This window comes from Parus major, chromosome 10, assembly GCF_001522545.3.
Source record: "Parus major isolate Abel chromosome 10, Parus_major1.1, whole genome shotgun sequence".
Lineage (NCBI taxonomy): Eukaryota > Metazoa > Chordata > Aves > Passeriformes > Paridae > Parus > Parus major.
Genome location: NC_031779.1, coordinates 5727108 through 5749267, shown reverse-complemented (window position 1 = coordinate 5749267; position 22160 = coordinate 5727108). Strand labels below are relative to the sequence as shown.

Here is a 22160-nt window from a genome sequence, read left to right as displayed (position 1 = left end):
ATAACCTCATCTTATGAGACTTAGAAGTAGGCAACCTTCACAACATGGCCTATCCAAACTCCATTTTTCAATTTATTTCGTGGAAAAACATGAAGCTTATGAGTGAGTGTGGTGGTTTCACCCTGACTGGGAGCCAAGCATCCACTAAAGGCACGCTATCGCTCCCCTCCACAGCTGAACAGGGAATAGCAAACACAGCCTCAGCCAGCAGTGGGTCCATCCTGGAGCCAGCTGTGTCCTCTTCCCTGCTGGACATGGGGAAAGCTTCTGGCAGCTTCTCACAGAAACCACACCTGCAGTCCCCCCACCCCTCCTCCCTACCAAAACCCAATACACTCCACTCCTCACCACTGGGAATCACATACTTAAGAATTATCATTAAAATCCACATAAAATCCATAAATTAAATGAAATATCATTAAAATTAAATTTTTCTATTAAAAAATCAAAATAACATCACACCACCAAATGAAAGTGGAAAACATGCTAAATTCATTCCTTTTCCCCTTCACCACAATTACAACTGAAATTTTCCACCATTATTGCATTCTCTGATATTGTTCAGCCCATGTTTGTCCCATTGCCTCTCTCAATAACTATCCTTATCTCAAATTGCTTCATGTTCTGAGGTTTCATCAAATTCAAACTGCACATATTGGTAAATGAAGTGACTGCTTAAAGCCCTTGAAGGTACAGTATTAGGTAAGTGTAATACTATGGATCTATTTTTAGTATTCCCCAAGACACTCTAAAATAAGCTCACAAAAATAATCATCAAATTAATTTTAAAAAAATTCAACTTAAGTTGATGATTAGGTGAACATTTTGCATACTAGGGAAAACCAATAGCTGTCCAAGACATGAAACACAGGAAAAGCAGACTTACATTAGTGTTGCAGAGTTTATATTGCTTGTAGGCACCGATGCACACGATGGCTGCAGCCCTCTGGGGCTGGGGCTGTCCCTGCAGGGCCTGAGGGCCGGAGTCACTGCCGTGGAACAGACTCTGAGCCACGGGGAACGAAGGTGACTGATAAACCGAGGGCCCCAGGACTTGGTGTCCTGCCTGAGGCCCACTGGGTTCTTGGTAAAGATTGCCATGCTGCAGTGAAGGAGCAGCTGCCTGGCTGTAGGAGCTCATCAGACTCGGACTCTGGTGGAATAGGTGGCTCCTCGACGACTGTCGCTGCCTCCGCAGCTTCTGAGGCTGCTGACCGGTATCAGTTTGTAAAGGTAAAATGTATGGCACCTTTCCATACCCATACTTTCCTGGACCAATAGGATTTCTGTTTCTGCTTCTAAAAACAAAGAAAAAGAGAGAAAAGAGCTACTGAATCTATAAGCAAAGGAGCAGTTAAGTATTTACATGACTTGCAATAAATATGAACAAGATGTAGTCTAGCTTGATGAATTAGTAATCTCAGATGGCCTTGATCCTAACACTGCAGTCTGACAAGTCAGTTGGCAAAAAACATCTCTTCCAGTTCAGAGCAATGAGTGAATACAGCTCTTTTGGGTGACACAACAAAAATAATTTTCTTTCTGTACACAAAATACATTTATGTTTTTAATATAGATGCAAAACAGACTTGAATGCCAGTGAAAATCAGAGATTATAAATTGACAGACTTCTTTTCTAGACACAGAAATGTTACAGATGTCAGCCACCAGATCAAAGAGATCTTTCTTTGGGTTTGTTTTCTTCCCAAGTCTTATATTCTCCCAGGACTCTTGATAGCTGGGAACCCTGGAAGTCATTTACCTCCTATTCCAGCCTGATGGCCAAGTGGGGCTTTAATCAATCTTCCTGGCTCAAGATGTGTGAAAGAGAGTGCTGATTTGCCCTGGCAGATAAGCAACCAGCACTCTTGAACTGTTTATCCCTGTTAATCTGCTCTGTGACCATGACAGTCATTGCTGAGGGAAGCTTTTGGTAGTTACAGCAGAGAGTAGTATTATGGTTTTTGGTATTAAGGGAGGGAAAGAAAAGCTTCCCATAACCATACAAGAGAGGAAAAAAAGAGAACCCCTAAGCCTTATGCCTACTTAGTCAGACCTAAATGAGAGTGAGAGTACACAGCATTAGTTCTTCTGTTGTTCCCTAGGCTGAAGAGCAAGAGAGAATAAGAGGAAAGCAAGAATTCAACAATACTTGCAGTCAGCTGGGACAAAAACAGAGGAAAAATTCCACCAAGAATTAGATGGAGTTACTATCTAAAGATAAATTACTGCTAACAGAAAAATATATGTGGAAAAGCATTACGTAATTCATGTCAGACCACAGCCAGCAGACATCTCTGATCTCTTGTGTTCATCTCAAGCAGAGGCATAACAACTGTACAGTGCAGATCTCCTTTCTTTGGGCATAATTCTTCTAAACAGATACATCTCTTTGATTGCTCAGACAAATCTCCTTAGCACTCTGATAACAAAAATCATGGGCCCCTTTAAATTTAGGCCAACCTAAATATATTCTTAATTTCAAAAAAATATATTTGCCCAGACAAGTAAGAAAATCACATTTTATGCTATTAAGGGATTAAGGTATTTATGCTATTAAGGTAAGGGTTGTAGCAAACATGATGATGATGATGATGATGATGAAGCATTCTTACTGTTGTAACTTTTAACAATTTCTCTCAGGCTGACAACAGTAGGAACTGGTCCCCCTTAGCACATTTGCAGTGTCAAAAAAGAATTTGGTTGTTGTAGCTTTTTCTAATTTTAGCCATAAGCAAACGTGTGCCTTGGCAAATCAATGCATTATCGCTGCCTCACAGACTTTATGCTAAGAACAATGCTTTGAACCTCAAGTGGTCTTCAAGACTGAAGCACTTTCAGAGCTGGGGGGCTGATTATTTATATTGAATATAAATTCTCTTTGAACTAAGGATATACAGTGTCTTTAAAGTACACAGGTAAGATTACAAATTTCCTGGGCCTCTACCTTTTCTCTAAAGTGCTCTTTACACATCCTCTCTCCAACATACCTTATTCATTTTTTCCTTTTTTCCATCACTTCCTCTCACATTTCTCCCACTGCCTCTAAATGGAGGTTCCCTGGCTCACTTCCAGCTGAAGCATAACTTGTTTTCTCTTTCTTCTGATGTCAGGCAGAATAAAGAATGTATTTCCATGAGCTTTTCAGCATTTCATTTATCTTATCTCCTAGTATCAAAGTACTTCTCTTGTAAATGTAAAACTGCAAGGGTGAACATTACCAAAACCACTCATTTATGACAACAAGGAAGACTTGTTGTACAACTGCTGGAAAGTTTCCTTGAATGAATGAACCCAAAGAAACTTCTGATTTCTCACATTTTCAATTCACAACCTTTCACTGTTGCTGAAGAAATAATGTAATGTTTTGGAAAGGTAACAACCTTCAGCCACTACTTTCACCAGGGATAAGGAGAAAAAAAAAACTACAAAGAAATTACAGATTTTTTTTCTGCAAGATTTTCTCTCGTCAATTCACCAAAATAATTCCACAAGCAGAGGGAGATGGTTTTGTTCTCTGTACTCCGAGTCACAACAACCACACTAATGAAAGAGAACAGAATATCATCACAGATCCTCAGATAGAGTAAAAACAACACTTAGACCTTTATTTTAATTTTGTGTAGCATTTATTCAAGTTTAAAGCTTTTTTTCAAAATCTTCAGAGGCTTCCTTTACCAGGAGTCCTGGAATGAACACTCAAGTCCTCTAACATGCTAAGGAAAGCCCTGTCCTCAGTGAGCCTGGTCCTGCTGCATTTCTGGGTGCCCAGGGCTAGGCATTCTCCAGGTTCTTGCTGTTAATCCTCACTTGGGAATTCAGCAGCTGCCTACACTCTGTTCTCTGAAGTGTTGCTGGCTGTGGTTGTGCCCTATCAGCACAGCAACCAGTCCAGAGCTAGCACCTACTCAAGCTGAACTTAGCACTGATCTATCCAGAGAAACAGAGGTTTCATGTGCAAGATGAAAGTGGAAGACAGAAGACAGGTTACAAATTTCATTTACAGCTTTATTTCCCAAAAAGATATTTCACATTATTTACCACTGCAAAAGTCTTTTGAATTATACTCATTTGTGCTTTGGCGTTGCTGTTATTCATTTCCATTTCAATATGGCTCCAAAACTGCAGTTCTTTGATTTCAGCTAGAAAATCAGTTCTAAAGGAGCTGAGTCCCCTTAGATCCCTATTAAAGCTCTCTGGCTTGAATTTAAGCCCTTCTACTCATCATGGTTTTAACAGAACTGCTTTTTAGTAGGCAAAATCCTCTATAACTGAAACAATTACATACATTCTAACTTAGTTAAATCTATTGCTGTGGATAAGTAAACCAATATTTAACCTAATACTTGAGGTCATAGCAAATTACCTGTTTTGCAGCACTACATTACTGTAATTCATTGACAGATTTTAAAGGACACTACCCATCTACTCACAGTTCAAGTATTTAGTTCAGAGCTGCCTTGATTATTTTTCTGAAGAATTGAAAGGGACTATTATTAGCTATTCCTGTCAGCAATGAAGCTGTTGAAATATTACTCCAATATTAAAAATGTAATTAAGGAAAAAAAAAAGACAGAAAAGTCCTTGGAGACACAAAATGTTAAATCAGAAAAAAACTGGTCCTAATTCTGCAAATTTCTCTTAACATGATTGCTATGGGCATATATTTTTTAATGTATTTTTTTTAACCAGTCCTAGATAATATTCTTAAAATAATTTCAGACCAGCATTTTTAATCCATGGCATTTCCTCCATAATTCAAAACTATGAACAATGGCCTACAATTATCCAAGTCAATCATTTACTTTCCAGCCCTCCTACTGCTTTTAATTTTCTTTCATGCTTTATATATTATTAGACACACAGTTAACAAGGTGTACTTTAAAAAGATTCCAGCATAAATTTTTTCCCCCTTAAGTCACAAAATAAACTGTCTTATACTGTTTGTAACTATTGGTGAGTTTACACCTCACAGTATTTTAGCATTCTTCAACAGGAAGAATTTTTAACAAAAATGACTGATACAGTGGAACTGGGAGCAGGTTTCCATCTGCTCAAGAAGGAGAGCTCCCACCAGTCAGGTTGATTCCCATCAAAAGCCACCGTGTATTGCCTCTGCCACTGCACCACAGCCTGTGCTGCTCTGCATTCCACATGCTCACTTTTCACTGGCTCTAAATCAGTCTGGAGAAAATCACCTAAACATGAGTGAAAGAAGGGAGCCCTTTGACTGTTTTGTATTACAAAATGCGTGCATGTCTGCTCACTGATCTAGAAACTGGCCTTCCAGCAGGTACCTCTGGGAAATGTCTGGTCACAAGAGCTCAGGCAGCCCTTCTGAGAAAGCATCACACACTGCAAAGTGGGGCCAACAGCTCTGACTGTGTCACACTCCAGCACATTGTTCCCCTCTCCAGCTCTGACTGTGTCACACTCCAGCACATTGTTCCCTTCCCCAGCTCTGACTGTGTCACACTCCAGCACATTGTTCCCTTCTCCAGCTCTGGCTGTGTCACACTCCAGCACATTGTTCCCTTCTCTAGCTCTGACTGTGTCACACTCCAGCACATTGTTTGTTCCCTTCCCCAGCTCTGACTGTGTCACACTCCAGCACATTGTTCCCTTCTCTAGCTCTGACTGTGTCACACTCCAGCACATTGTTCCCTTCTCCAGCACACTGCAGGCTGTTCATCAGGGCAGGCTGTCCCTGCATCTCACTGACTGGCATTTTCAGTAACTAAAGCAAGGAAACCAACTGCCTTTCATGGTAACTTTGGTAACCACACCATGATTTGTGGATATGCACTGCTTCCCATGTATCACACATACCTAAGAGTATTAAAATCATTGCAAGCGTATTTTTCCTGAAGTATTCAACTGCTAGAATTCACATAATAACCAACAATGCCTACAAAATACTTATTCTGAAGAAAATTGATTATACACATTATACCACAAACAATTTCATTTCTATATCATATTGGGGAAAAAGATATTTACATTTTTCTGAGACAGTAGAATTAATGAATAAGGTCACTAAATAAACTGTCTTTTGGGAATGGGTTTAATTTATGGGAGGTGGCCTATCTTAAATGAAATTTTCCATCCTCAGAGATCACTACTGATACCCCAGTTCAGCATAGCTGCAATATACCCAGTAACTTAGTATCTTTGCTTTTACTGATCTCTCAGCAAGTGCTGTATAACCTCATTTTGTGACTTTCAACACTGAGATAGGATTCCAAAATTCAAACCCAAATACTTCAATCCTCTTTTTCAGTAACACCTCTGACCCCAGCCAGTTCTCAGCTTCTTCTTTAAGATTTGTTTGAATAATGCAACCATGCAGTTGGCAGGTAAACCAGCAGAAATTCAATGCAAGTAACCTCATAACTGCTGAGATGCCCTACAAATGATATGGGAGGTTTGGTTGTTTCTAGCCCTCACTGATGGGGCAATAATTCAGTGGTACCTGACTAAACAGCAGCAGTGTTCTCACTTCCCTTCCTTCACTGAGCCCAGCTCAGGAACGGTTGAAATGTTCTGTAGTAAGAATAAGAAAGCTTAGGTGGTTTGCAATTACAGTATTGTGTTAGGGGGTTATTTCTGATAATCCCACTCAAAGCATGCTTGCAGTAGCATAATAAAAATTGATATTAATTTGGTAATAATAAGTGAGACCGAGAGCATGTCATGGGGATTAAAACCCAGATGAGAGGTGTAACAGCAAAAAGTCAACCTGAGGCTTCAGCCATCCCAGCTAGCTACTCATTTTGTGAGGAAATATCTCATTTGATCATTATTGGTATTAGATCCTGTCCAGAATTTTATTCAGAAGGAAAATAAACATCTTTCTCATATGGCTTTAAATCCCCCAAGTGCAACCAAGACGAATTCTTTGATTCTCACTGCTGCTCTTAGATCTTTCTGGAAAATTTATCCTTAGAAAGGGATCCAATCCTTCTCTATCTTCCTTCTGTACACACACCAACCCACAACAAGCTTTTATAACCACAGTGGGCTTGGGGTAAAAGCCATCACATTTTCGTTCTGTGAGAGAAATAATGAAAGGAGGGGTAAGCTAAGTACTTGAGCTGGGTTTCGTTCCAGATACTAAGAAAAGCAAACACTCGTGCGAATAAATATAAAGTCTCACAACTTGAGAAAATTAATACCTTTTTGAACCTGAAGTCCAGCAATTACACATTTTGCACCTCTAGGAACCGGAACTGACTAGAACAAGCCACAGAAATTGCATCACAACACGTGGCTACTGGTTAAGGAAATAACAGAATTTCCTTTTAAAAGTTAACTGTAGACCTGTCAACAGAGTGACCTATGTTTGCCTGGTCAAAGCATCTGTGAGAAGGGGCCAAAGAAACACTTTCAGAAAGGAAATTCTGGTTTGACATTAAATGATACACTCTTCCTTTCCATTGCTCAAAGGCCTAGAAATGCAAACTGACCCTATACAGGGTACAGAGCAGCACAGCAGACTTGCACGTCAGCTGCTGGCAGCAGAATAAAGACCCAGAGCCACAGCCATGTGAGAAGTTGATGATTTTTGGATTATTTCCTCAGAGCAAATTTTTCCTCTCACTCCTCTTCCAAATACACAAGAAATGCTTTAGGGAAGCCCTTTCTTAATTACATACTTCTTTAACTTACACTATTTATGTAAGAATGCTTTAGTTATTTCATTATTCTGGTGATAATTCTAGGGGTTTTTCTTTCAGCTCCTATGACCCCAGACACAAAGTACATATCGTGTTCACACAAGTGGACACTGAGGTTTACTGCTCCAGCACCAAAGCCTACATGAAGAGAAAGTGAAGGTGGCAGCTGTAAACATCCTACACTCAGCACATCAATGAGAAATTGTGCTTCTGTCTTCCCCATCATCAAAACAGAGAATTGGAAATGCAACATTTAAGAAGTACTAAAACCTAGTCCATGAATAATATTTCCTTTCAAGATGTGTTTTCTCTCTTAAAGCATGTTATCTTTCTGCACGCCCTTATAAATTTTCCATATGTGCCTCTCTATAAAGATGTCTAAATGCTTTAATATTTTTTCACTATCTCCTTTTTCCTGTTTGTTTTTAGTGTGTGGTGTGCTCCATGCACTTTAGCTAGGTGAAAAATAACAAACCAAGCCTGTGCTCCAGGGAACTCAGCTCTTCAAAGCTGGGGAGAGCTCCCTGCCTCTGCCTGTGGACAACCCAGAGAACCATCAGCTTTCTTTTATACTTGTTCCAGTGACTGACTGTAATTAACACATTTCAATCATGCAAAAACTCTTCTTACTGCACTGAGTTAAACAGGGGAGCACTGAAATTTTTTAAACCAGGCTTCTAATTGTAGGTACCTCAAACCTTGCTCTTCCTGAACTTGTCATGCAGTCCTGGTTCCTAATGCCTAACTAAACTGAGTCTCAAAAGCTGAAAATGTGAATACCCTCTTCAAAGACTAGGTATAGCAAATTTTATGATATCCAAATTGTATTTTGGATTTTGCTAAAAATCCCTAATCAGTTCTTTGTCACCTGCTTGGAAGCAGGCAGACAACTTTTCCACTTGCTGGTAAATGATACAAACACACTGGGCTGCTGCACAGGACTGCTATTGCTGTCAAAACTCTTGGCCTTGGCAGCCATCCAATTTCATTCTACCATGTTATCGATGTGAGCTTATCTCAGTCACAGATGTCCATTCCTCTCTTATTGTTTTATGGAAGTCTGCTAAAATTACAGCTTTTATATAAAGTCCAGTACAGTAAATAGAAATACCCCAAAATGTTTCCACTGACTGTACAAACTGTGAAAACACAAGTGTTATTTAACAGCCTGACATGAATTTTCAATATCATCCTTTTAGTGAACACTAAACACAGTTCTACGGTATAAAAATCATGTGTAGAGTAACTCACGTTTTGAAATCCATTTTCCTTATACCTGACAGGAACAGTACTCTCTTGTGTAAAGGAAGTTTTCACTGTGGATTTTGTAAATCAAGGAAAACTATTAGGTTTGTCATTCAAATAACTCCATTTTCAAATAACATTTTTTGTTCTCATTCTGTTTTTACAGTCACCACCAAGGAATCTGAAAGTTATGCAATACAACAGGCTTTAAAGCCACCAGGGACCTCCTAACACAAGATGGAAATAACTTATTATGCAAGTAAGATTAAAACCCTGACCTTGAATCCAGTCTTTTGCCAAGGGGCAGAGTGTGTGGGGGTGGAAAATCAACTGTGGTACAGAAGCTTGTACTGTGCTTAGGAAAGCACGAGAATTTTCAAAAGCAAACGCCTCCATCATACAGGAAAGTGAGCATTTTAATATTTCATATGACAAGGCATTTCTTAGGCAATAACACAGCTTCAGTTCTGCACACAGTCAGTATCACTTTCTGCTCACCATCATCTCATATCCCAGCCAGTCCTGGATTGTTCCAAACCATTCCAGTGTGTGCTGGCCTGCAGAGGCCAGCAGAGCAGCAAGGGACAGCGGGTGGGGATGGGAGGCCAGCAGAGGCAGTGAGGCTGCTGCAGAGCTGGGATTCCCCTGGACACAGAGGTGCCAAGGGCTACAGCAAAGAGCCTTTGGATGACTTTGTGCTGACCGCTCAAGGTCAAGCTCCCAGCGTCAGCAATAACCCAGCCATGCACCACAACTGGGGCTGCCACACTGCACAGCCCAGAACAGAAGTGAGTTATAGCTAATTATTAAGTAGGAAAACAGAAAAAAACCACATGGCTTTTGCCTCAGTGCACTAATGTTAGCACTACTAGTCCTGTCTCTAGCACTCTCTGAGTTTCTGTAAGACCATCAGTGCCAAACTGAGTTTATACTCGACAGGTCTAGGCTCTCATTTCCATGGGTTTGACAGAAAGACAAAGCAGTGACAAAGGAAATTGTCAACACCTGAGAAGATCAACATCTGAACAGCTGGTCCCAATTTTTGAGACTCATGCTTCACTGAGACAGGCAGGAGCTTAACAGGTTAAATCTACGTTAAAGTATCTTTTATGTGGACAAAGCTTCTTGCAGGACTTGAGAATGTCTTTATCAGCAGCAACAGAGTTCTACTGTCTTATTCCATGCAGGCTGGAATACTGCCTCAAGGTAATTCTTTCTTATGTTGTTAAGGACAGCAAAATATCTTTAAAAAGGGAATTACAATTGACTGTTTCACTAGGAATCTTAAAGAGGCAGATGGTATGAAGGAAGGTTTCTTTGGTTGTGCATGTGGGGGGGACTGGGGTGTTTTCTGTTTTGTTTGGTTTGGGATTTTTTTGTCAGCTCCCCCAAAAAACTTCTCTTCATGCATCTCCCAGAAGGGAACCAAGAGAGAAAGAACCAGAGAGCTGCTGCAATACATATTCAGAGGAAAGAAAGAGAACAGACATTTAAGGAGTGGTCTATTTCCAGGGGATCTCCATGACTCTTCTGTTCAGTCTCCAAACTGGAAACACATCCATTTTCCTTTCACACGTATATATAAATAATCTGATACGTTGGTATGTATCTAAGTGGATAAAGTGTTTCTCCTGAAGTGGAAAATTAACTGGAATTACTTGTAACAGCACAGCTCCACCCAGCCTTAAGGACTGTTACTAGGAAATTAATGAAAATATATACAGTGTTTAAAATATTCTATATATTAACAAACCACATTTTTAAATTCTCTTCAAACAGGAAACTTTGCTAAAAGAGGTGGTAGGAAGAAAAAAAAGAAAAAAGAGAAAACAAAAAGGCAATAAATAGAAATATGAAACAAAACTAGAGTCTTGAGTAGAAATAAAGCCAACAGACAGTTGACCATGCTTCATGAAAAAAGTTAAATTTTTTTCAACCAATTAATATCAAGACTGGCTGCTGAAGTTAAGAATACAATTATAGAACAGTTATTTGTTCTGATATTTAATGGAAATGTCAAATGAAAGTGCAGCAGAAAAGGAGAAGTCTCTCATAAATCATAAATCTTAAAGGGAAGCGAGATAATCTGCTTAGCACAATTGTAGAATTACATCTGTCCTTGGACAAGTGGTAAGTAGTCAAGGGAGGGCAGCGTTCCCCCGAAGGCGCTAGCACTGTAAAAGCCAGTCTCAGTCTCTAACAGCTTTGCTGTGGAAGCGCAGAGCTGCGCTGCCATTGCGGAGGGAGGAGCAGGAGCAGGTTCGTACCTCTTGTCCGGCCTGGGGCCGTGCCGGGGCCCCTGCGAGTGGCGGCTGCCCCTGGGGGCGGCCCGGCCGCCCTGGCTGCTGTTCCTCAGCCCGGCCCACGGCTGCTGCTCCCTCCTGTGCAGCGGCACGGACGTGCGGATGGCAGAGACGACGTGGCCGGGGTAGGCAGACAGCGAGTCCTCGTGGTGGTTGCTCTGGGGAGCCAGAGGCCGCTCGGAGGCCGGGAAGTGGCGGCCCGGGCGGCGGTAGCCCCGCTCCCGGTAATAGGCGGGGAGGCAGGGCCGCGTCTGCTCCATCACCCCCCCGCTGCAGCTCCGAGAGCAGGCGGACCACGGGCCCCAGCTGCCCCACAGCCCCGGCACTCCCGCACTGCTGTCCTCAGCCGCATCGCCTTGCTCTTCTATCCTCTGCGGAACCTGCGGACACAGCACACACACTTAGGAATCAGAATTCACACTGCAACGAGACGGGAGCACGAGTACCTCGGGCTTCAGCCATTCACAAGTGAAATGGAATGACACAGCACTGTTTTATCCTCTGCCTGTCGAAGGACTGCCAGTATAGGAGGACTACAGCCTCCTATAATGTCTCCTACAGCCATCAACCATTCAGACAAAAAGTTTGGGTTTGGTTCTTCTGGGTTTGGGGGTTATGTGGTGGTCTTATTGTTTGGTTGTGGTTTTTGGGTTGGGTTAGGTTTTGGGTTTTCTTTTGGACTACCTGGATAGAAATAGATTTTCTTTGTTCTCAGCAATGGAAAAATTGCATGATGCAAAGCTTGGAAATGTGTTTTAATATTACCAAAAGCAGGAAATAAGGTCATTTTTGGTAATGAAATTGAGTTAACAGACACTCACTGCTCTGCTGAACTCTGATGCCTCAACAATGGAGAGTGCTGGTGATTGCAATAATATTTCAGGAACTCCTATCTAATGTGGAACTTTTTACAAAGGCAATAATGTAAGAGGACAGGTTGATTTCCAACCAACCAAAAATGCTGCTGTAGTTAACTCCTGTATTACCACTCTTGCCCCAGTCCCCACATTACCACTTCAGCATGACCCACTCAATCCTACATTCCCATCAAACTCAATAAAAGATGGGAAAAATTGTTGGTGTCTGGTGTTCAGTGCCACTTAGTCCATACTCAACATTCAGCAGCACAAGGGAAGTGAAAGAAAGAACCCCAAAGGGAGAGGATCCTTCTCAAGCAAAAGCTAGGAAGGATTAGGAAGGGCAGGGTCTCTCCACAAGGACAGTTAACCCCTCAAGACAAATATTTTAAATGTCCTGACCTTGTGATTGGAAAGGTATCAGTGCAGCCAGGAAGTTACAATCACCTATCCCCATCTTCCTGTGGTTTCCTCAGCATTTACCCATTCTTGGAGCTACATATAGTCAGGATTTCTCAGTGTTTTGCACTGAGCAAAGTACTCAAACTTGCAGTTTTTCTCTTGCTTCTCTTGACCAACTAATTGAATCACAAGTTTCTAAAGCAGGTTCCTAATATCTGATTCTCACAGTTATTAATATGCAGAACATTCTTTTAAATGAGCATCCTTTAAGAAGTTTATTAATATCTGAACAAGCTTTGTATCAGCACGCACACACACATCAATTCGACTGGAGAACAAGTAAAGGCACTGTCCACAAACATGTTTGCCATACCTCTCCAGCCCTTCCAGTGCAGCTACCTCAAAATGAGTTTTGAAAAGCCAGCCCTGTCTGTTACTTCTCCCCCTTCCACAGAATAAGAACCTAAACCCATAACTTCCATTAATAATTTTGCCTCAATTATTATTAACAGCAAAAGACGACCATCTCCACACTTAGTCTCCCATGACAGCCCTCTGAGTGGTACCTGAGCTGTGCCCTGGTCTGCCAGGGAGCACACACTCCTCATCAGCTGCCTGCAGATATCCCAGGCTGGGCTGGAACGTGGTTTGCAAACATGGGTTGAATACAGCACTACAATACAACAAGCCAAAACAGCACAGGGTTTGTGGTGCTGCTGTGTAATAGTCAGTTGTGGTCTACATAATCTGAAACATTTCCCGTCTCTGAGGTTGATCTCACACTTTCATCACCAATCACAGAAAAAACTGCATTTAATTACAACTTCTGATTAATAGAAAGCATCTGCATTAGTGTGATATGTTACCCATTTCTCCCATGTTATTTGAAAACAGAAGCAGATGTCTCTGTATTTAATGTCTTTTTTTGCTGTGCGTGCCCCATTTGGCATCAGCCTTTAAAATCAATAGCCTGTACAACCTAATACCACATAATGTCAAACTTAGAACATGAAGCAAGGTCTTCCTGGCTGCTACAATTGCTTTCATATCCAATAACAGAACACCACTGGCTCACACTTTGACCAACTAAACAGGCTATTCTTCAGTTTGTGATTTTTCCAGTGAATATTCACTGCCCATACTTACACTGTGCATTAATGTGCTCTACCTCAGATATAAAATGGTAGTGACTACACACAGGGACACTTTTCTGGTCTGAACTCAGTCTGCAGCAAAATTTACTTACTGTAAAACTAATAGTCCTTTGCTGCCAGACAAGGTTTGACTTGTTTGGACAACTTCTTAATCATTGCTACAATGGTTCAGTACACCTGTTTTTTTAAAATGCCAAAGACACTCATGCAGGCAACAAATAAAAACTATAACCTACAAGCAATTCAAGTTCTCACTAACATAAGAAATGTACCATTTTGCAGAAATAGAAACTGAATAATGAAAAGTGCCAACCTGCTACAGAGAGAACCTTCTAGCTGCCAAACTTCATTGTAGCAAGAATTGGTTCAGATAAAATGATACTTCATATGACTGAAGGTAATTTCACACCCCCTAATCTTCATAGTGAGAGTTTAAGACACAGCACAAGAAGGTTTAATCCAGTTAGTTAAGGAAGAACATAAAAATATTTTTTTAAAAGTGACATTATAATATCTTCTACTGATAGACAAATTGATTAATGCTACTTAATTGTAAGGAAAAAAATTGGGATGGGAATTTTCAGTAGTGAATCAGGTTATGAACTTCTATTTTCTTACTTTTCCTACTTTTTTCTTGCTTTGAGCAAGATATGGGCTCCAGATGAATCTTTAGAGGAGATGATGTGATTGATGGCATAATGTACTCAGTGAGTTCTACTATGAAAGATAGAATAAGCTGAAGCTGCTTAGTTTAAAGAATGAAAAACAGAGGGGACAATAATGACACTTCCAAACAGTTTACATAAATAAATACCAAGAGCTGTTATTCTTCTCTTTGCAGTAAACTGTTCTTGTTTATAGCCAATACATGAAAAACCACTCAGATTTAAATTTAATCAAAGGTGATCCAAATGAAAGGAGGAAAGCTACTCAGAGAGAAGGCAAACAAAGCCTGGGTACAAATTGCCTGAGGAGATCCCCGGCAGCATTGATACCAATCCTAAAGCTCTAGCAGGCAAAAAGAGGTGTCACTGACCCTTCCCCAGGGCAGAGGAGCAGAATTACAGACCAGTTCCCCTCCTTTGGTCCTGTGATTTCCAGGTAACTTAGTAGAAAGAAGAAATCCCGCCTCAGCTCTGTGATAATGCCAAGAAATTACAGGTAGCTACAGGATTCAGCTGAAGTGTTTTAGAACATCTCAGACACACCACATACACAGAGATCCCTGATACTAAGTCCCTCCTGCTCTTGCTTTAAGAACTACCCATTAAAAGCACACTCTACAACAAAGAGTCTGAGCCTTCACTGAAGAATAAGTGAAATGCAAACTGAATTTTCTCGCCAAATTAAAGTCATGAGAGTAAATTATTTAAGAGAATCACATAGCCTGTAAAAAAGAGAGAGATCAACCAACCCATCTAATCTACTTTCCCATAGTTCACAATTGATTCCTTCTTTAGGTGACCTAGACTCAAAAAAATCAGCAAAAAGTAGGAGTACACAAAGTACTCCTACTTTTTCAACGCCAATTTCTAGTGCTGCCTCTGTCAGAATTTAGAAATAAAATCCACATCTCAGGATTTCAGCAGCAATTGTTGAAATTATACTATGCAAGAATGTCCCTGAAGAGGAATCATCACTTGTACTGAAAGCCACAACTATTTAAAGCATAACTTGTGTGGGAAGACGATGGCAGACAACACTGTACTGATCTGACAAATACTAATTTTAAATACTGTAGGTAGGGCACTTCATTCTATTAAACTGTAGCTTAAATACAAATTACTGTTCAGGGAAGTAAGGAGGGGGAAATGCTTAGATCAGAGGCCCATTTAACTCAGTACTGTGTTTCTGACTGAGTGGAAGAAACAACACTTTAGGAAACAATGTAAGAACCAGGACATATTCGGAGGTATCCAGGGACCTTCTGCTTACAGCTAATCAGTAATTTAAGGGGTTTCTTCAGCTAAAGACCATATTGCAATTGTTTTTCATACCCATTGCTGGATTTACTCTCTATGAATACAATTAATACATTTTTTAGCGTATTTTTAATCTTGGCTTCCAAAAGATTATATATTTTATATTCAAAAAGTGCTTCTCTTTGCTCTGGTCATACATGGAGCCTGACAATTTCACTATGTCTCCCAAATTTTAGTTTGTGATAAATGAAGAATGAGCATTCTGTGTTCTCCTTCACCATACTAAACTGATTTGCAATTGCTAACACAATCCAATTCCATGATCTCTTTCTGAAACTCAGCAGTCCTAATCTGTTCAGTTTCTTTTTGTAAGGAATTCCTCATTCTCAGCACCTTTTCCACTCCTACATTCTTACACGGGTGTGCAGTGCTGCATACCGTACTCCAAATATGAACTAATGATGGAATTTCACAGTAATAATGATTATAATGCTTGGTGACAGTATATACCTTTCAGCCAGCTACATAATTAAGCTGTTATAGCCTCAGCCCATGTTACTAAGTATTCTGTAGATATTAAGCATGCTATAGCAATCCAAATTCAAAAGTGAAAAGGGATACAAGACAATGGCAAGCTTTAAACCTGGAGATATCTAAATTGAGACATTTCTGGTATTTCTTACCATTTCAGTTTAGATACAATAATGTTATTAGATTCCATAGATTTAACATATTATCCAGTAATTCTTTTTTCTGGGTAAATGCCCAGAATGGAAATGGACTCGTGAACAAATTAACTACATCATATTCCTAAATATACATCTGAAAGGGTTATAACAGGCATAAATGTGTGTTTCTCAAAGCTTTATGGTATTACTTTCACCCAAAGGCAAAGAAATTGTATCCAGAAGAACATTTTATCACCTGCTCAGAAAAATGCTACTGGTGGTATTCACTGAGTTAACCCATATACTGGATGCAAAGTGGAATTAACAGCAGCTTACTTTCAGCTGCCACTACCTTCTTTGTCCTGTGCTTCCCAGAGCAAAGAGCCCCTGTAAATTCTGTTAATATTCCCCAAAACCCTTTAGGCTTTTAGGTGTTTGTTCATTGTCTCTTCCATAGTCCTACTTCTCATTACCCCACCCATGACAACCCATGCTGTGACACCAGACTGTCCCCATTGTTACTAAAGGAGTATCAAGGCATTTTGAAAACATGACTCCTTATTTATTCCATTACTCCAGGGTTGCAAGTTCTCTATCTTACATTTCTGACTAATTAAAGATTTCACTAGGGCACAGCCTGTCACAAAGGCTATGCATGCAGCTTTTACCAGAGCCAGGCTCAGACTGACTGAGGATTCAAAACAACAGTAAATAGTATATTGATACTCTTTAAAATGCCTATGTCATACTTGAGATGAGATGAACACAGCATTCTTCACGAACATTCACTTTTCGTGAATATATGAATCAATAATCAAGCCACAGGCTAAGAGCTGGACTTCATCTTCTTGAAATTTCAAGAGTGTGAAACAAAAGCAGTCAGACTCCAGAAATGAGACCTGAACTGCTGCTCAGGGCAGAGCATGCCAAATTTTGAATGGGCTGAGAGAATGATAGTTTAGTTTTAGAACCAGTTCAAGTATAACATTATTGTATTTCGCTGCCAGTGTTGTAAACACATCTATAGAACTCCTTTAATTCCTTCACCAATCTAAGCATCTGAAAGGAATATTCTTCCAGCATTAGCTCAGCTGATTTCCAATAAAGTCCATACCTATGCAGCTATGACAATTTCCCAGCAGCAAGGCTTTACAGTCCATTTTATATATGTTCATTTGAAACAACCATATTTTTTATCCCTCTTATAAGAAACATGTGGGACATTGGTGGCTTGATAAAAAACAATCTACCACCCCCCCTAAAACTTGCAGATAACTTCTCTCAAGACTAGCAGAAAAATGGAGCAGAGGCCAAACAAAACATCATGACACAATGTGTACATGGCTGCCTGGTTCGTGTGCTCAGCTATTTTAATCCTTCATTGCATTTTGGAAGCCTTTAATCAGAGAAGTAGTAAACCATTTGAATTTTACAGTACGTGGTAAGTGTAAATATTACCAGCTTAAACGATTTGGGTTTCCGTTCTTTGTATAAAATCTCTGTCTGAACATCTGTGCCTGTGAAGATTAAAGGGCTAAAAAGCCTGGAAATAGAAGACCTTTGTATTCACAAATCACTAAAGGGAGTTACAATGCTTGGACAGCTTAACTGCCCCTTCAACCAACTCTGACCACATCTGAAGAAACCTTAACATTATTCGAATAGTCCAGAACGTAAACAGCTCTAAAAAAGGTTCAGAACAGCTTTTGTGCCAACAAAGCTTGAAGCTTCCCCAAAGTTTAGCTAATTTTTTTACACCAAGACCACCTCCATTGCGCTCTGGCAGATCAGTGTTTTAATGAAGAGATTTCTTTCCACTCTTCTGTGAGACCATTAAGTGCTTTCAAGTAACAGACAGCTCACTCCTGACCTCACTTCTACCACTTCTACACAACCATTCCTGATCCACTGCTTCTCATTTACAGTAAGGTAAAGATGATAACAATCAGGCCCTCACTATATCACAAATTAGGTTTCTTTATTTTGAGAAGTATTCCCTCACCATTCACTATCATTTGTGGCCTAGGTCATAGGCCTAGGCCTAAGTTTATACTACCCTTGGCCTCCTCCAGGCCAGCCATCTACAGTTGTGACAAAGTTGTTGCCATTCTATTTATTTCTACACTTAGAAAAATTCTTTGGGATCCACATCTGGTAGAAATACATGTTTTATTTATTCTGTAATTGCTGTAACACCTCTCCAGATCTCTAGGTGAGTCATCCAGCCATCACTCCAGAAGTAGAGAGGACAAGCTGTCATAAAATAGAAAGCAATATTCCCTAACAGATCTCATCTGTGAATCCAAAAAGCTCCTCCTCTTTATCACCACTCTCATCCAAAGCTTGGACAGAACTCCTCTGAAGGAAGATGAGAAACTTATCTATGACCCTGTAAGCTCACTGGCACTGGAATCCAACTGGAACTGTGATATTTTCATCTTCCAGAAAAACACAGAACTCCTTCTCTGAGTTTAAAGAAGTCAGTATTTTTTAATTTAAAGATAAAAATAAAAGCTCAGAGGTCCTTGATAAAGCAAGTAAAAAACAACAAAAATATTGGCCTTGATTTTTCAAAGAGTATATTCACATAAAATAATGTCTCCTTTCCACAAACAAAGACGAATTTTATTTCCTAACCACTTTAATCCACAACATCAAGGACAGGGAATTAGTAACAACACAGAGATAGCAAGAAAATACTTTCAGCTATTGTTCTAAATATTCTGTTGTACCAAAAGGCTAATTTTAAAGGAAAAGTCTTGTAATGGTCTAAATCACATCCCCTGTTTCCTAACGAAAACTGCAATTAGAATAGCAACATCATTAGCTAGGAAGACTCTATTTTACCAAAGGTTATGAAAGGAGCAGGTGTATATCTGTACAGTTAAAGTCAAGCATCTGGGCTGAAGGCAAGCAGATAAACTGACAAGTAAAAATCTCCAAGAGAAATATGGACTCCCTTGTAGTTTGAAGTGGTTTACACAAGTGATAAATATGAAAATGCAGTCATAATGGACAGCAGTTATCCTCTAAACAAAAACATTACCAGAGAAGAAGGGGTGACACCTCTAACCATTTGTTGCAAAGGAACAGCAGCTGTGCAAATCCAGTGATTTAGCCTGTCCAGTGCAATCCAGTTCAGTTACACAGCCCATCCAGCCAGACTCCAGTGGCTTTGCAGTAGCTCTGTTAGCAAGAGCTGAGTTCCAGCTCAGCAAATCCTGACAAGTGACACTTGTCAGTGTAACTTGACTACTTACTAATTTACACTAGAGATGACTTGAGTTACTGCTGCCTGTGGGGCAGAGCTCCACCCTGCCTGGACTGCAAGGAAGAACACAGCTCTCCCTTCCAGGCCTCTGCTTCAGAGCTTATTTAAAAGCAAGGTGGTGAGCGGCTGTAGTGGAGGTCCCAGGGTGCTCCTTACACCTGTTAGGCTTTAGTCCTGGTGCCTGGCCAAAAGCCAAGCTTAGATATTAACTACTTTGTCTTACTCCAGTTTCCACCAGCGTCTCAAGGATATAGCAGACTTGCTTCATGCTCCACATTGTACTCTCTTAGAGAGTGTTCAAGTAGCTGAACTCCTCAAACTGCTCATTGTGACCAAATGAGAGATCTTGGCCACCTTTTCTTTCCCCCTATTCCACTCTTCTCCCTCAGCTCTTGCATCCGATCCCAGATGCTGTTCCTTGTTCCTCTTGACTTAGCAGTGATGACCCCTCCACAAGGGTATTTGAATCCAACACAAGAGAGAGGTGAAAAGCAGCCAAAAAACCCCAAACCAACAAACCCCAACACACATCCCAAAGCTCATTAATCTCAAAATTCTGTGAGGAGTATAGTCACATTCACTTGATAAATAGTTGCTTTTCATAGAAACATTGTGTGTCTGACAGAGATAACATCAAGTTTCTCTCTTCTTTAATTTTGAGCCAGCAGAAAGTAATTACACTCAGCCCAAAGAAGCTCAAAATTCTTTAACAGTATTGTATTGCCCCAATGAAAAACTTCTAAAAATAAATCCTGACACTGATTCTATACAATAAAAATCAGTTTGTTAAGACACTGCACCTCCATTGAACTCAATAGTCATCTACAACTGAGTGACAAAAAGATATGGATAAATTCAAAGCAATTCCATTGCTTCAATGCTCCTATTTAGTGCCATAACAGAAGCAAGATGTTAAAACAAAGCAATATTTATGTCAGAAGTTTTATTTGGGCAGATTTTGTTACTATTTACATTACCAGTTTTGCTAAAATGAATAAGGCATAACTATAACTACAGTTTACTTTCTTAACACAGAAACATATGATTAGTCAAAAATCCACCCAGGAGTGACTTCTGGAAAATTGGGAACAGACTTCAATGGTTGTCTAGGAGAAGGACTGTTTATAGTTAACCTTCAGCTCACCACAGTATGACACTTATCAGATAAGGTTAAATTTCAATAAAATAAGCACAGGAAGGGAGAACAGAGCTTGACTGCATCATGAGCAGCAGCAGGGCTGTTCATATGTCCATTAGTGAGGACAAGGCAAATTAATTGTTCAAACAGTAAGAAAGATTTCATTTTATCCAGCTGCAGAGACCTTGTCTGATTTTAAAAGGTAAGTAAGTGGTAATTATTTTGTTTCACATAACATTTCCTCTTTATATTCTATTGTTGATGAGTATTTTGGCCTTACAGAGTACACTTGATTTTAGAAATTACACAGTATGCATGAGGAAATAAGTTAGATTATTTAAAAAAGCTCCAAGAGACTTCCAGCCAACACTGCAACTCCTGTCTTCAGCAAAAACCCGTAATAGTCCTTTGCATAAGAATTTTTATTTCTATCTAATGAACATACCACATTTAATGTATTTACATTACTGTACAAACCTGTGCAATTTACAGAGATAGGATTAACAGAGTAGTGCCCTAAAGTCAGATGTAGGAACATATAAAGATGGATTTTGTTTTCAGTTTTTGTGCACTTCTGACAGCAGTGACAGTGCTAATTCAAGTAAAGAAGCTTAAAAGCTACCTCTGTATAAATCTCAGGTAGCCATGTATTTCTGGAACTAGAAAGTCTGAACTGGTCAATTGTGACTTTATATGTCTGACAAGCTTCCAAGACTTCCACTCAAAAATAACAAAGTCTAAAAGCAGAAAACATTGCCCAATCAAACCTTTTCCCACAACTTTCTCATTTGGTTTTGTCATTTCCTCAAGTCTTAATTCCAATATGTGCACTTCCGTGCCATGGAAGTAATTTGGCTCATTCTTCTAGCTATCAGTCTCATGCTCTTATGCCAGAAACAGATTTTTGTGTGTGAATCTGAGGAAGCAACCTGCTGAGTTCTGCTCTTCCAGATTTGGTTGATGAAATTTGCCTTAAAATTAAAAAACAAGCAAAAAAAAATGCTGCTTGATAAGATCAACTTCTTTCCTCATGTTAAGCCCCTAAACATGTCACTAAGTCAAGAGTAGCCAAGTGGTGCTTTAAACAGTTGTAATACACTGAATTGAAATTAAAAACTCCTACAAATTAGAGTGAACTACAGATTTTTGTTGAAAAATCTACACTGTGTGAGCCAGTGAAACTAGTGTGACTTTAAATGTGGATTTTAAGAAAACAGAATAGAAGACTAAAAATTACCAAGATATAAAAAAAACCCAAAACCAAACCAAAACCAGAAAATAGTATCTCGCAATGTTTTTAAGTGTACTCAAGTCCTAAAAGAACATCTCAGCTGAACTGTAGGTGCCTAAACTTACAACTGGATTTCCATCAACTGCTCTGAGGGATTGTCCTGGGTTTTACCAAATTTTCCCAAAACTTTTAGGGTAAGAAAAAAAATCTAGACTATTTGGAAATATTTAAATGAATCACTCAGCCAAATACTCAAATCCAATTCTCTGGTTTTATTTCCCTGTCTAAAGAGG

General features: G+C 39.8%; 1 protein-coding gene across 2 annotated transcripts in view; it reads right to left on the bottom strand.

The window, feature by feature from the left end:
• The window catches only part of THSD4 (thrombospondin type 1 domain containing 4), a 262970-nt gene that overhangs the window by 180470 nt on the left and 60340 nt on the right, over nucleotides 1-22160 (bottom strand). For both annotated transcript variants that reach the window (XM_019007885.1, XM_015638496.3), the window contains 2 exons: nucleotides 11189-11604; nucleotides 887-1298 (listed from right to left, as the gene is read on the bottom strand). In XM_019007885.1, the coding sequence (XP_018863430.1) occupies nucleotides 887-1298; nucleotides 11189-11604 (828 nt within the window). The remainder of the gene's footprint in view (nucleotides 1-886; nucleotides 1299-11188; nucleotides 11605-22160) is intronic.